The sequence below is a fragment of the Halyomorpha halys genome, unplaced genomic scaffold, assembly GCF_000696795.3.
Source record: "Halyomorpha halys isolate HHAL.00 unplaced genomic scaffold, Hhal_1.1 Scaffold946.1, whole genome shotgun sequence".
Lineage (NCBI taxonomy): Eukaryota > Metazoa > Arthropoda > Insecta > Hemiptera > Pentatomidae > Halyomorpha > Halyomorpha halys.
This window is the reverse complement of record NW_027107439.1, coordinates 160916-177463: the sequence shown is the minus strand read 5'-3', so window position 1 is coordinate 177463 and position 16548 is coordinate 160916. Positions and strand designations below refer to the sequence as shown.

The window sequence follows — 16548 nt, the reverse complement described above, 5'->3', positions numbered from 1 at the left end:
GTTTGATTGTTGATATGAGGTTCCACAGCCGCAGGTTACTGTGTTTATCAGGTGGAGTTCGGTCCTTGTATGCTATTTCACCATTTCAAAAAATGCCTCATTGTCTATTAAGATTAGTGCATTCTAGGAATAAACTGCGTGTTTTACAGAACTCAACTGTAGGTGTTCTATTTATTTTTCAAGTGCCTCAGATAATTAATCCTGTACTTGACAGGTCCCTAGTCAGATATTAGTATTCTTTTTGTTACAGGCACTTGCCAATTTTTTTTCTGGGCGAACTCTTAACAGTACAGAAAACGAAAATAAAATCAAGGCAATATTAACCGCAAACTTTCCCAACGCCAAAGCTATCGAAGTCACCGACGTTTCAGGCAAGTAGTAATAAATCTGATTGTCATTTCACCACCAAACCTAAAAGGAAATTATAAATTTTAATTCTAGTAAGGACAACTAAAGCAATATCATCTGTCCCAAATTAACAAGAATTTTTCTGGGTTAAATAGTGGCCATAAAAATAAATGAATAATATTACTCTATTAGTAATATGTAGTATTAATATTACTGTAATAATAATATATAGTATTACTATTTTCCCTATTGTTTGTTTAACATATAAATACACATACTTACATCAAATGAAATAAAAATTATGTATAATTATGTAAATCTCAGTGGAAAACTAGATATCAATTTAGAAATATACATTGTGTGGACCTTAAAAAACTAGTAAAATTATTGTTCATATCACAGATGTGGTAAATGATATCATTAAAGAAATAATATCAGATAATTACTTATTCTGTTACTGTAGCCATAAGACAATCCTGTGCGTTTGGGAGCCCTCTGGCCTCCACTCAGTCATAAAGTGGGAATCCTTAATTGGGTAAAAATCTGTTGGTCTAATGTGATTCTGACCAAATGACCTCCTTGCACAACCGTTGGTCTAGTAACATTACTTTTTTACATTCATGGGTTGTAGTGCTGCAAATTTTAAGTTTTTTAAATAGATCTTGGTACATACCTGATTCACTAGTGATGAGACAGAATTAATAGTTTAGCTTTTTAATTATGATAGTTAAAACTTTTAATTAGTTTTATAAAATACAAAAGATCTTTTCTCATTTCACTCATTATGCTAGGCATTAGTATAAATATATTTTGCTATTACATAATTGTAATAAAAAAATCAATAATTTCTAACTTTATACAGTAATCACCCACTGTTCTTTATCCACTGTTTTATCATTAAATATTCTTTTAGTAAATTCATACATTAGCTCTCTGATACTGTTAGATGGCAGTCCTGTTTGTACTTAGCTGGTGTATATTTCTTTTATACTATTGTTATAGGTGGATGTGGTGCTATGTATGAAATATTGGTTGAAGCACCCCAATTTAAAGGACTTACGATTGTAAAACAACATAGACTTATTACTGAGGTATTTTAATTTTTTTTTTTACCTCCTTTATTAAATATATAAATAGCAGAATTAATATATACATATGTATTTAATGCCCTTCCTTTGCCACATGGTATTATAAGGGGTTGGGTTGGGTCTGGTGAAGGCGGGGGTTACAATATTGGCCCAGGAGCCGCTGGCCAGGGGGTACAAAGAACGGGGAGTGCCTCTCCACTGGGTGATAAAAGGGTTAAGATGACTTCAGGCTTCAGAGCCCAAAACCCTTCCCTCGGTAAGGATGTCGACCAAGGGACAGTTCTTTGCCACCACCCGGGTCTTGGTGGAGTGGTGACCTCTCTGAACACCTGGTTAGCAGATATCTTCAGCCCATCAAAAAACTTGATGTGCCTATGGCCTATAAACTCCGGCACAGATGGGAGCTGGAGCTCATCATGGACAGCACTGTTACTGCCTCTTTGGAGTGAAGTTCCTCTGACTATTCGCCGAAGGATGGAATTCTGGAAATTCTGCAGATTTTTCAGCGTGGTCTTGAAGAGGTGTCGCAGGAGCGGGGCACCATAGAGCAGAGTCGGGCGGATGATTGCCTTGTAAATCTTCAACTTTAGCCGAAGTGAGATCTGCTGTGAAGTGAGCAGGTGGTAGAGCCTGTAGGACTTCAACCAGGCTAATTTGAGTCTCTCCCCGACATGATTGTAGAAGGTAAGATGCCTATCAAGTGTCACGCAGAGGTAGAGGATGGTGTTCGAGATCCTTCGGCTTTCGCCGTCCACTATAAACCACTGGGGGAGTTTGCCTCTCTTGCCCTTCTGAAAGGAAATGATTGTGGCATCCGTCTTCGCAGGGTTCACCCTGATACCATCCCTCTTCAATGCTGCTACAATGGTGGCTGAAGCATTTTCGGTATGTTCGAGGGCTACCTTCGAGCTCATGCTGGAGGCGTAGATCCCAATATCGTATGTAGAGGTATATAAACCATAGGCCTCTAGCATTATAATATGAGGTATTTTAAAATTATATTTATTTACTTTTAAACATTATTATGTCAAATTAATTTTGTGGGCTGAGAATTTATTTTCTGTTCCATCCACCATTCACTCAGAAGTGTAGGAATAGAGGGACCAAGGGATGACAGGTTCCAATTCTCCTGGTTCGATTTTTTTCTTTTGAAAGATTTCAGAAAATTCAAAATTTACTATAAATAACAATAATTATATTATCAATAGAGAAAAAAACTTGAATATTCTAAGAGATATGTATTGTTATGTGAGGATATATCTTGAAAGTAAAGTGTCACATTGTAATTTTCAATTTTACTAATGTTGGATATTGAACACCCGACACCAATCTTGAGTTTCAGTTTTTCTGCCATAGTGATAACTAAATAGAAGGGTTGGGGGTGAGGTCATATGATCTAAGGCAGTGGTTCCTAAGCTGGGTGCCTTAGCACCGTGGTGTGCCGTGAGCATATAATAGGGGGGTTACTCAAGCGAATGCCAGGGTGCTGTGGCAGTAATATTTATTTACAATGATTTTGTTATTTATAAGTAGAATCCATTTATAAAAAATGGTAAAATCATCTTGTCTATGATACATTTACTACTCATAGGACATTTGGGGTTAGGAATAAATATATAATTTAAAAATTTTCAATTAATTATTGATTCTGAACTTAGAACTCTTCACATGGGTTATAGTGGTACTTTTTATTTATTTTTTGTATGTAGGTGTCTATTATTAACGATTACCTATTAAAAGTATTATATTATACAAAATGTACCTTCGATATTTGTGTTTTAATAAATATTCCAGCATTTAATTTACAATATTTTGTCTTGTTTTCTCACATACTTAACTGCTTAAAGAATAATTATGCAACAATCTGTTAGTGGCCCGATAAGGGTGCCGTGAAATTTTTTTATCCCTACAAGGGTGCTATGGTGAAAAATGTTTGGAAACCACCGCCTTAAGGTAAAGACAGCTATATGCTTTGTAAGATCTGTGGGATTGAAGTGATTTTTCCAGTCTAAATAACTCCTAAACGATGCAACTGAAAAGCTTAGCTTATCCTTACTTAATGTCAATCAAATTTTTGATGATTTGAGACCAAAATTAGCTGTGTACGATTACTAATTTCTATATGCAAATTAACCATTTATTAAAAAGTTAAACAATTTCATAATCATCTCTTGTTTTGTAAAATATTCGTTTTACAGGATTAGGCCTATTGAATTTTAAGTATACTTAATTAGCTTTTATTTCAACATAAAAAGCAATTGTTTGACTTTTTTGGAAAAAATGGTCAACATATATCATAGAAAGTAATGATAGATTGTACATCACTCATTTTAAGTTTGTATGAATTTTATCTACTATAAAAAAAGAAAAAGAACAAGAAAATGTTTTCTTTTAAGTACATACTTTTGGAATTATTTAGTAAAAATTCCCTATAAATCCAAAATATCATTCCATTTTATTCTTTTTGGTGAATAACAAATGGAGATGTGAATTATTATTCAGTGTATAGTATAATTGTTAATGAAATTAAGGTAGTATAATTGTTAAAATATAGACACAATTTTTTAAAAAAGGTTCGTTTGACTAATAGATATTTTATAACAGTTCAACACATTCATATAAAGGTTGAATTATTTTATTATAGTCAAAGTCAAATGAAAAGATATTTTAAATTTCACACTGTCTTAATTTAATAAGAGCATAAAGGAATGTACACCTATTCATCCACAGTAAATAATAAATAATTAAGAACACGCTTAAATAAAAACGATTGAATAAATATACACCTTTTTAATTCTGATTAATAAAACAAAAAAATTCGATAAAAATAATGATTCAAAATTTCTACATTTATAATGATAGTTCAATTAACTGCCTACAGACTGCAGCACAAATCAAGAAAGGTAGAAAATAGTAGTTCCGATAACCGCCGCTTGAGGCCAGCACTATCCAAACAGCAAATTCTGAAATCTAGCTGGAAAATTTTTATTTTGTATTAGGAGATTAGGAGTTTACAGGAGCTACTTTGATCGAGATCTAGGCATATACCAAATAGTTGAACGAACTCCTGCAAACTCCTACTCTCCTAATACAAAATTTAAATTTTCCTGCTAGACTTGAGAATTGGTCGTCTTGTTGGTGCTGGCCTCTTGCGGCAGTTATAGAAACTACTATTTCTACTTTCCCTGATTTGTGCTGCTATCTATAATCAGTTATTGTAACTATCATTATAAATCTTGTATTTCCACTTCGGCCTCTTACAGCGGTTATCGGAACTACTATTATCTACCTTTCTTGATTTGTGCTTTATCTGTAGCCAGTTAGTTGAACTATTATAAATATTTTTTATCTCTGGACTTCGTTAAGGCTGTTTTTTTGATTCATGAAATTATGAAATATCATTTTTTCTTGTTTTATAGGTCGGAATTAAAAAGGGTGTTTATTTTTTCAATCATAATTATTTAAAGGTGTTCTTAATTAGTTATTATTTACCATGGATGAATAATTGTACACTTTATGCTCTTAGTAACTTCATAAACTGTGGAATAGTAAAACAATAATAAAATATTGTTATTTGAGAGTTAGGCTTTTGACATTTTTTATGCATGTGCTCCATAAGAACTTGTTATACATGCTGAAAATACATTTTGTTATTGAAAATTAACAAGATTAATCAGGAAAGAAGTTCGATTATAAAATATGATATTTTAAACCATAGTATTTACAATTATATCTTTTATTCCCTAACTTCAAATCCTGCCAAACTTTGACAGAAATTTCAATCATGAAGTAGACATTCCCATAAAACTAATTTTTTGTTGCTCATTATAGCATGTTTTGGGATTTTCCCACAATTTTGCACATTCTGAGTTTTTTCTGCACAAAATTTAACTTTTTTCTCTTTTCGGCCAAAATTTGGTTTTTTCTTGGATAAAATTTAATGCTTGATCTAAATGTCTCATATACAAATGTAGGTATATTAATATTTATTCATTTATGTCATATTTTCATTTGTCAATATTTATTCACTTTATTAAATGTAGTTTTAAAATTGATAAATTTGAGGTATAGTAATGCATTGATTAACATATGAAGAGTCTAACCCAACTTACAAGTAAAAAAAAAGTTTAACTAAAACACAAGTGATGAATGTTCTTGGAAATAGTATTAACTAGTGGCTTTGGGTAATTATGAAAAACTCTCACTAGAATAAGCTTGTTCTGGGTATCATTCAGTGTTATGGTTTTTAACTTTACTTCCTAGTCCACTTTTAGTCCTTCATTCTTCCATATGACTTAGTTATTATTAGTGGGAATATAATTTTTTTTGTTATATTCGAGGTCCATCTGTTCTTAAATGAATATCATCTGAATTCTGGTTTATTCTTGTTCATAGATGATTAAATATTTTATTTCGCTTTTTTGAAAAGTGATCAGTTTAAATCATGTGCCTACAAATTAAAATAAGTAAGTATTTATAACTAGAAATTGTTCATTATATATTTATTGTCCAAAATTTAATTCAAAAGTAATAAATTTATAAAAATTGAGAATTTAAAATTAAAATCCAGAATTACAGTACTTCTTGTTAAGCCACTGCATTCATTGATTCGGGGGTTAGACCTTCTGAGCAGAATGAAGTTCAGGTGATGTGGGTATCTGACCCTTCAATGGTCTGAGGATTAACATGACAATTGAACATTGATACTGATCACATCATGTTCTCATTTCATAACTGTTAGTCAATAAACTTAAGTAAGTACTGCCAATCAATCCAAAAGCTTAGAACGATTTTCAGATGCTAGGATGTTAGTACCTGGAGCTTTTATGATCAGAAGTATCCATATAGAGTTGTATAATTTTTCTTGGATTAATTAAAATAATTTGTATTTTAATATAAAGGCCCTTTTCCCTCTATGAGTCTTTTCAGGTGTTATTAGTTTTTGAAGGTGAGAAGCCAGTTACCTAGAAGTTTACCAACCACGCTTTTCTAGCTTGTTTATTACCTACACTCAGTAGTTGTATTAAATTTTAAATAGTTTTTCTTAACATTTTTACAATAGCTAATCCAATTGTCCCACTGTTTATCAAATAAATCAGATTCTTTCTTTCAATTGATAACTTAAATTTGTTTTAGTATCATCAGTTTTATGTTAAATATTAATGATTTAAATTATAAAAATAATTTGATTAAAATATTTAGTTCTTTTGTTATATTACAAAAATGACGCAATATTTTTTCAGATTAAATGCCAACCTTCTGTTACAATATTATACCTCATAAGTGATTTTTAAACCTTTAAATTTGCCAGAATTACTGTTTTAGTTAGTTTTTATTGTGCTTTGAGGGAGCAATAGAGAAATTTTACTCATTCTGTCAATAATGATTATAAAAAATTAAAATGAGAGTACTTACCTTTTATCCTATAGAACATACGTACTCTTGTAGATAGATTACAATCTACCTGATTAATGTTGTTACTTTAATTGTATCATAGCTATATATATTTCTCTTACTTGGAAATGAAATTGTCTCCAGATATGTCTAGCTCTTTTTCTATGAAAATTTCTCTCTGGAAATCAATTAAAGCACGAATGGGGGGAGATGACCGCGTACAAAGAGCTTAGTCACCCTATGTTACAAAAACATTATTTTCATATCCATCTCATGGACGAAAGCAGTTTTTTTTTTAAAGAATTCTATTGAAATAAAACATCTTGCTTCAAACTTTCAGAACATTCCTCACTGGGTATTTTAAATAAATGTTTTATTGTATATCTTTCTTAGAAATATATCTTCAAAATTAGATCATCAGTTCGCTTCTCCTATTATCGACTTAATGTACATGAGCAACATACTTTCAGCGTTTAAATTGATTTCAACACTCATATGAATTTGTTTTCCCTCCCAAAAATAAGTGCACTAAGTAATTTATAATCTTTAAAAACAAATGGGTGAGGTATAAATTTTAATTTATTCTTGTAGTTTTATGTTTGTCTGTAGTACAAGACAACTTAATCTTTTTTAGTTATTTGTGGCTCAGTTCTTCATCCAACTAAAAAATAAATAGAAATTAGTACCCATCCACTTAGTTTCTGGATCTTGATACTGTTTCCTATTAGTTCGAATCTTTTTAAATATACCTTTAACTTTTTATTGGCTCTTGTATTTCTAAGCAATACATTGATAAAACAATATAATTATAAGTTTTCCAATATTTCATTCCTCAAAATTTAGATCACACTTTTCCTGAATATTTCATTTCAGTTCTAATTAATAACTTAAATTTTTTTTTCTATTAGGCCTTGAAGGAAGAAATTAAAGACATGCATGGCCTACGAATTCATACCACTCCAGCATGAGAGCTTCTCTAGGATAGTGAGAAAATTGGAAGGAAAGTTTTAAGTGGTTTTAGTTAATCATGTGTATATGTAGCCTTAACAATAAAGTGAATAAAGAAGGTTTTATTGTACCACTTTGGTAAGCTATTTGAAAAATAACTTCATAGTGATTTTGTTTTCTTTCTTTTTAAATTCTTTAAAATCACACAACTTACTAGAAATCTATCCTGAATATCAAAACATGATGCATTTACAGAAATTATGATAATAAAACAGGTATACAAATTCATCAGGCACTAAATTGTAAATCTGTATTCTTTAAATACCTATATATTATAATTCATAATATTTACATTATTTTGATATATATATAAATATATATATATCACTCTTCAGTTCAGCAAGATATTCAGCGGTAAACACGTTTGAATCCTGTTAATTTTTAAACAAGAATTTAATTAAAATATTTTCAGTATACCTACAATTTTTTTCTTTAGACAACTATACAATCTTCAAATCCACATTCAACAAATAGACATATTGTGTTTTTTTTTTTTCTTTTTGTTTATATTATTTTTTAATTCTACCACAGTTGGCCACCAATTTTCCTATACAAATCAAGCATTTATGCAACATCAGAATCACTTTGGAGAATGGTCTCTCAAAACTATAAAAATTAACTTGAAAAATGGCAAACATCTAACTGCATAAACCCTGAGACACTTTAAAAATCAATTTATTATAAACACTACATCTAAATCAGTTTTAGTTTTAAAAAATAAGTCATTATAACACATGTGGATATTTTTAAATCATCTTATTTACATTTATATTTTCAATATTTATTCAGACATATATAAAGCATTTGCACAAGTAAATACCAATTAATTTTTAGATAAACGTACTAACTGTGGGGAAATAATCGTAAAAATAAAAACATAATAACCGACATTGAATGCTCTAAAACTGAAATTCAACATCATGTTGTCGAAATATCGGAAAAATTAAAAAGTCCATTTTAGAACACAGAGTATTAAAACAATTGATAAAATTAACATATTTCTAGACAAGAGTCAGCACATATTTTTTCTTTTTAATTTTTTTTTTCATTTTAACTAGTCCGTACATTCGATACGTGGCATGTAAATATATTATATTTATATTTATATATAATATAGCTAAATAAATACATGTACCTAAACACGGTACTTTATAAATCATAACCACAGTATCGATGGAATTAATAATATTGTCTTTATATATATATTTATATATATATATTAACATTATTTTCAAAAGTAATTAGAGTTTCCTAATTAAGAGTGTATATATCCACAAGACCTAAAATCACAAGTGTCATATCTATTAAGTATCTTATTTATATCGTATAATTATGCACTTTCATAATTTCTTAATATCACACTCTTTCCACTTATTTAGTTCACTTTACACAAGTCGAATCGGGGGGGAGGGGACTTAGGAGGGTGTGATTCCGCGGGCTTTGTACAATGTTATGGGAATACGCTAGTTGGAGAGCTGTACACTGTAGACTACGAGGCAGCAGCCTCTGGAGCAGGAGGGGACTGGCTCCGAGAGACATGGAACAAGACCATTGATATGACAGATGCCACCTGCTGGTCGAGGATTTGGGACATGACGAGGGCCAGCAGGCGTTGTTCTTGCTGAAGGAAGAGTGTCCTGTTTTCAGGGTGTTGTGACAGGTGAAGGAGGGTCCTTGCTGCTCGCCTCAGCATGTCTAAGCTAGTACCCATGCAGTCAGGGTTGTCTCGAAGCGCTGACAGCCCGTGCGTGTTTGCCACTCCTAATGCCTTTGTTTCTGCTTCCTCTATAAATGCTACCAGCTGAGATACACAAGCAGGTTGTAAGGCAATAGTACGTGCCATCCCACTATCTGCGGCGCCCAAGTAGTAGAGCAGGTTCACTGCGAATTCTCGTAGAACCTGTTAATCAACAAATATTTATGTCACTTATCTAATCTCACAGATAATATACTACACAACAAATTGAAATATTTAAAAAAAAATTAATTTAAGTAATATATAATAAAAAGCAATACCAAAATACCATGGATGGTCTAAGGTTCATTAATAATAAAGAAGTACTATTTCTTGACCAATAATTAAGCAAGGAGGTGATTTGTTCAGGACTACACTCAACCCCCAGGTCTTTCCTTAGGAATCTATTGAGGGTACCCACTTAAAGGTACCCCAGGAGTGTCTCCTGACCCCAGGGTGGATCCACGGCAAATGTAAGAAAATAAATAATTACAGCCGAACCCAATCCTCAGTCCAGAATATAATAGTTTAGGGAGCTACTCTACTCAACCCTCTATATAATAAATTGTTATTTTAAAAACATATACGAGGCTGTAAATGTACATTAAAATATCATTTTGAATGGAAATTATATTGATTTATGAAAACTATCATTGTATAAAATTAACAATAAATAAAGTTATAACATCTCACTAAAAATTAAAACATTTAATAGACATTCTGTATTCAATAGTGTTTTTAACTTGGGAGTCATTGGAGAAAAATGTACCTTATTTTACACAATCAAGTCTCACTAATTTCAACATAAATCAATTATATCATCGAAGATGTCTCATTTTTTATTCAACACTTAATATTTTTTTAATATATTTAATAATTGACGAAAAAGATGATCAGTTCCTTTTTTAAAGTAGAGAAAATTTGTTGCCATTTGAGCTCTAATGTTCTTCTTAACATTTAATATTTCTTGAGATATACCTTCTCATAAACCTACCAATCCATATAACAAAAAAATCAACATTTTTTGGCAAATATCATGAAAACTGTGACTCTGAAGTCCAATAGTTTCTGATTACTAAAATGAATTGACAAAATACTGAGTTTTTTAAACAGAAAAAAATGTTAGTTTATGAAAAACTGCACCTCAGGAATTATTAGACTTATAGATGTCCATTAGCAAGCAAATTAAAGCTAGTTAAATGAACTATAAATTATTTCATATTGATGATCTTAGATAGAGTAGCCATTTCCATGATATTTGCCAAAATAAATTTTTAAAAATATTAAATTTTTATACAGAATTAAATGTTAGTCTTAAAAAATTGTATTAACTTGTGTAATATTGAAAATGAAAAAGGTCTCTAATTACTGCTCAAATTTTATATCATTTACTATACTTTTTGTTTTCTTCCAGAAGGTAGCTTTAAAGATATTGCGCACAGACTGAAAAATGATGGAAAGTTAGAAAATTCAATTAGCCACCATTTTTTATTCAGGCAACAGTCATGCATTTTTAAGCCCATCTTCGAAGGCATAATTGATTGAAATAAATTATATATGGGGTCAAATAAATGGCATTTATGTACACGGGCTCCCAGACTATTCAGATTGTAATAGGCCTGATTTTTCTCTTCTTGGACCAGCCTAGGAATATTTTTGGCAAACTACCATAAATTTTGACAATATGAAAGTTCTCAGTGACATTTTCATATTGTTTTCAACTAGAAAGATTAGATCATTTAATGGATGCATAACTATAAAATATGTCTCTAAAAAGCATGCATATATAAAAATGAACCAAAACAAGGACTATCCACACCAAACAACAAATAAAAACTGATCTACAAAGTGAGATTAGTTTTTAACCGTCAACCAAATTGAGTGATGGCTTCGACCAATTACACATAAACATCTAAAATTACAAAAAAAAGAATATGTTTTTGCATTTTTTTTTTTTTTTTTTTTTTATGTAGTGAGCCAATCGTTTTTTTTTTCTGTTTTTTTTTTAAATAAAAGAGGACATTTTGAAGGTAGCAAACCTGGCTATCCTCAAAATAAACTAAAACACAACATATGTTAATTTATGAATTTAAATCAAGCTGGAGTGGATTTCATAATAATCCCCACTTGTTAACAATAGTAGTTCAATGTAAGATCCATGACACAGTATAGGTAACAATTTTACTAGTAATTATTATCTTTCATTTTTTCATAACAATTAATATAGAATAAATTAAATGCTTTATATTATTATATAAATGCTTTATAATTACATTTTGTCCTATTTAGTGGGATTATTATTATTTATTTATTTTTTTTTTTTTCCATATTTTGTAGTCATATTCTAGGAATCTTCAGCAAAAACATATTCTCCATTTATTTATTAGAAAAAAAATTTTTTTTTTGTAAAAGAGCCAAAGACCATACTATACAGCTTCATGCATACACAAACAAATTATTTACGAATGTTAGACCAACCGAACATCATTACACATCCTATCCTGCACAGATTTAAAGCAACTGAGGAATTCAAAATCTTTTAAATATTAAGCTTAACTTTTCTAAATAAAATCTATAATGCTGTACGAACAATGGAAAATCTAGGTTACGTACAGACTGTGTTTTAGAGCAGGAATTTCCATCGTCTTCATTCTTGGGTTCCAACGATAGCATTGATAAAAACAGTGAGATTTACTTTCATTTTAAATTAATAAAACCCATTAAACATATGTTGTTTAAACTTGTTAACAACATAAATACACAGTACAGTTCCTACTTATATTACGTTATCATGCACTGAAAATTTTCTTTAAGGTAACTATTATTTCATAAGGACAAGTATAATCGCAGTAATATAAGATTAAATTATGAAAAAAGCAGAAAAAGTAACAGTTAAGAATATTATTCAAAAAATTATTGAAACTTAATTCGGTTTATTCCGGTTTTGATTACTACATTTTAAGTTTGGCTCAGAGTAATTTATTAATATTTAATAATAAACAAATACAAAGTTCTAATAAAACCGCTAATGAAAAAAAGTGTAGCCTATTCTCAAGAAGTCAAATTTCAAGTCAATCTGAATATTTAAGTGCTAACAGAGGTTACCTTTCTGACATTTCAAGGTACAGAGTTTCAATATAAAAGATGACTGCAAGATAAAACATGAATATATTTCCATAATGCAGTAATGTTGTCTTTTTGAATATTTTATCAAATAATATAAATAAGATTAAAAGAAGAAACCTATCTGTCAGATAATCCCTACTGACATTTTTTATACATATTGTTCATTATTATTCATGTTATTCACATATATTACAAAATAACCTTGTGAATAGTAATTAGTGACATATCAACCCAGGTATCATTGGTCAAATAATTGGAGGCAGTTACCGTTATCAATTCTATGTGGTGAGCAAATCCCCCAATTTAAAAAAGAAATCTTAACTTAAAGGATAGTTTCTAAAGCATGAACGAGCATTATCTTTGGCATTAAACATTTATCTAGATATAGATTTAAAACCAAACACATTAGTAGGGATTTAAAAGCATAAACAAATTTAGAAGAGGAATCTAAAATGAATAACAAAACAAGAAATAATCTTGTATCTGCAAAGGTAATCTATACCAACTCCTGACAAAAGTAAATTCATTCAATTTAAACCATTTACTGATAAGATCTAAGAAACAAATTTGAAGTCGAGTTAATGAGTTATAATATTTTTCATTTGATTCCTAAATTATTACCCAATTGTAATAGAAATAACCAATTAATAAAATATTGATATTACATACAAGTGACAATTTTCCATATTGAAGAGGTTATGGTGATTAGTTAATTACTACCTCTATGGCAGTGCAATACTTCATATATCCACAAATAAAATAAATATGGTATAAAAATTACATACCTGTTCTTCACTCCTGCAGAGTAGCCTTGTGAGTACTCCCGCTAGCCTTTCTAGCCTACAGTAAGGAGGGGTAGCAATAACAAGGTCCACATTGGAGTCGGTAACGCACAGCTTGCAGAGTGCTTCGAGAGCCAAGCGCTGGGGGGACAGCGAGCTGGTTGGCGACACCGTAGGGAATGGGTCCTGGCCTTGGGCAGCAGGGCACACAGCCCAATGCAACAACCCATCCAGTATTGGTCTTGAGATATCTTCTGGATAGAGACCGAGATCGACATGACCTGCTATGTTGGCTATACTGACTAGAGCGTTCTCTCTTAAATGGTGAAGGAACTCCCACCACCAATCCGAGTCAGCCTGTAGGCTGGAACATGAGTCTGCAAAGTCTGTGTCCTCTTCCCGGTCATAATTTCTTTGTTTTGCTATCCTTGGTGGATGCTCATGATGCAAGAGTAATAATTTTCCCAGTAGACCGAGAAAAGTACCACTTTTAGCAAATTCTATTTCATTACCAGGTACAAAAGTTAAATTCCTAAGAATGGTAGATATACAAACACATCGCCTAGCTATAGCATCCTGGGTTTCAGTTACAAGGTACAAACTAGCTTCATCTCTAGTGTAACATTCGTCTTCATAGTCTGATATTCTTCTCCTTTTTAATGTGCCAGCAGGATCCCTTATCCTTGACAATGGTTTATCTTCTTCTTTGACTTCTTCTTTGATAGGGATATCTACCGGAGGAGATTCCTCAGTCGAAGGCTGTGATGATACAGGTTCTTCTTTCACTTCTTCTTTAATGTCAGGAGGTTTCACTGGTTCTTCTACCGTTTCAGGTGGAACCTCCTTCTTAATTCGTGAAAGAACATCACTTAATGATTTTGTCTTTTTCCTAGTAACTCTTTCTACTTTCTTTTCAGGTTTTTTCTCTTCTATTACTGGAGGTGGTGGAGATTCTGACCTTGGCTCTTCTTTCACTTCGATTTTCTTTTCTTTATTAGGCCCTGATAACATCCTAAAGAAAGGAATTTTTCCAAATTCTGCCCTAAAACAACTGATAATGTACCTTGAGTCCTGGTCCCCATCATCGACTATGTCATCTGAGTCCCATGTTCTTTTACCGTCTAAGACGAAAATATCATCAGTGTCTTGAGTTATAGTAACAGTATGACCTTTTCGGCTCCGATAGGTATAGTCACCATTTTTCAAAAAAGTTACCCTATCCTCGGGGACAGGAGGAGATATTACAGCACCAAGATCTTCCGGTTTCACAGGTTGATCATCAGATTTGATTTCTTGTGGTTCAAGCATGTCAGAAAGGGCACGTTTCATATGCTCAAGCAGTATATCCATCAGACCAGGAAGGTGAGCAAGACCGAAATAAGCTATTGTACTATCATCAAATAAAAGAATATTTAGCACGTCTAATGCCCATGTAGTTTCTGCCAAAAGACCTGATTTCAATGCCATCATTATCCTCCAAGCTTCTAGTGGTGCAACATCTGTCTTTGCTAACCTCCTCCTCTTATAAAGAACTGGAGTGGTAGCTTCAACACTATCCAGTGGGAAAACAAGTTCCCTCTTCACTGGAGCACTACTTCCAGGGCCGAAACCAGGTCCCATGCCAGGAGCCTGTAAAAAAAGAAGTAAATAATGAATAGAAAATAGGAAATATATTTTAATGGTTACTTGATTTAATTAACACATATTTTTAATTCTAAAAAATAAAATAGTGAGAGCAATATTCTACCTTGACTCCCGGGTGTGGTGGCATTTGACAGTATTGCTTCGAGTCTGGCCTGAATCCAGGACGAGGTGCCATTGGTGGCCTGAGCGGAGAATTCTGGTTCACTCCGGGAGTTCCCATTCCCCAGCCTTGCTGAGCCTTAACAATCAATATTTTATTTAATTAAAATATGCCTTATAGTTAATCCAGTCAAATACTAATTAATAAGCAATTTGTAGAGTATTACAATGACAGACAATCTTTTTAGTGGTTGCTATTCCAAAACAAAACAAAATTATTAACGAAAATTACAAAAACGGTTAATATTAGGTTCTAATGACAAAGGACAGTAACTGTTATGTATTAAAAAATATTAATTGAAAAGCTAAATCTAATTCCTGATTATCGGTGGCAATAAAATAAATATATATATATATATATATAAATATATATATTATTCAGTTACTATTTATGAAATTGCATGCCAATAAATAAAACAATCCACTCTCTTGAAATCATGGAAAAAAACTGTTGCCAGGTGAGGAGAATGAGCAAAGTGATCGATATAATATAGTTAGGGGTCAATGAATACCATTATTATTCAATCCTAAATTTATTGAGAACAAACCAGTATATAGAATTTTAGTTAAGAATACTGTCAGTAATGTTTGTAACGAGGATCAATTTTAAATAATATAATTCATTTAAGAAAAAAATGTTTATTATTATTTTTTTTTATAGAGTCAATAACAGAATTAGAAAATTTTCAGGGGTATCAAAAATGTTTAGCAGCCCGTGATTTAGAATTGAACCACCAACCAAAAGTGGTGAAGAAAAAATCATTGGTTGGATGGATGTGATGCTGACTTTAAACACTTTATTGATGAGCAAATTGTCAGCAAAGCGAGAGTCACTGAAAAGTGACTCACTAATTAAAAAAAAAAAACTATTTTTTAATTCTTTTGTAGATTGAATTTCATATCTGTGAATTTCAGTCATCCATGGCAAACAGGCCATTCAATGCCACGGATAATCAGGAATTGATTACATACATACAAGCAGCCTCAGTACATACATGAAGTAATGGTACTATAACTGGGCATCATATGATATTGAACAGAGTAATAAATATATCTCTGTAAAAGTAATTTAAACAAGTACAGATCAAATAACCTTAAATATAAATATGACACATACAGAAATTATGAAAACATAATTTGTTAGGGACTATGTTCCAAGGTTACAAATATAACAGAAGAAATTTAATGAGAGACATTTTAACAATACTTTTAAATATTATCAGACTTTGGGAAAGGTTTAAGGAATTTATTAACTTTTTCTGGC

General features: G+C 31.3%; 2 protein-coding genes across 10 annotated transcripts in view; one reads left to right on the top strand and one right to left on the bottom strand.

The window, feature by feature from the left end:
- Window positions 1-14: 14 nt before the first annotated feature.
- Window positions 15-7936, top strand: LOC106687317 (bolA-like protein 3). The gene is made up of 4 exons (XM_014431133.2): window positions 15-158; window positions 251-371; window positions 1351-1439; window positions 7739-7936. Exons 1-4 carry the CDS (start codon window positions 15-17, stop codon window positions 7796-7798), a joined length of 414 nt encoding a protein of 137 aa, XP_014286619.1. The 3' UTR covers window positions 7799-7936.
- A 138-nt stretch (window positions 7937-8074) lies between these two features.
- osa (trithorax group protein osa) overlaps window positions 8075-16548 on the bottom strand; it is a gene marked incomplete at its 5' end in the record, with an annotated part of 42694 nt that continues 34220 nt past the window's right edge. For 6 of the 9 annotated variants that reach the window (XM_067045706.1, XM_067045711.1, XM_067045707.1 and 3 more), the window contains 4 exon segments: window positions 8075-9738; window positions 12187-12225; window positions 13485-15110; window positions 15229-15363. In XM_067045706.1, coding sequence (XP_066901807.1) covers window positions 9328-9738; window positions 12187-12225; window positions 13485-15110; window positions 15229-15363 — 2211 coding nt within the window. 9 annotated transcript variants of the gene reach the window in all.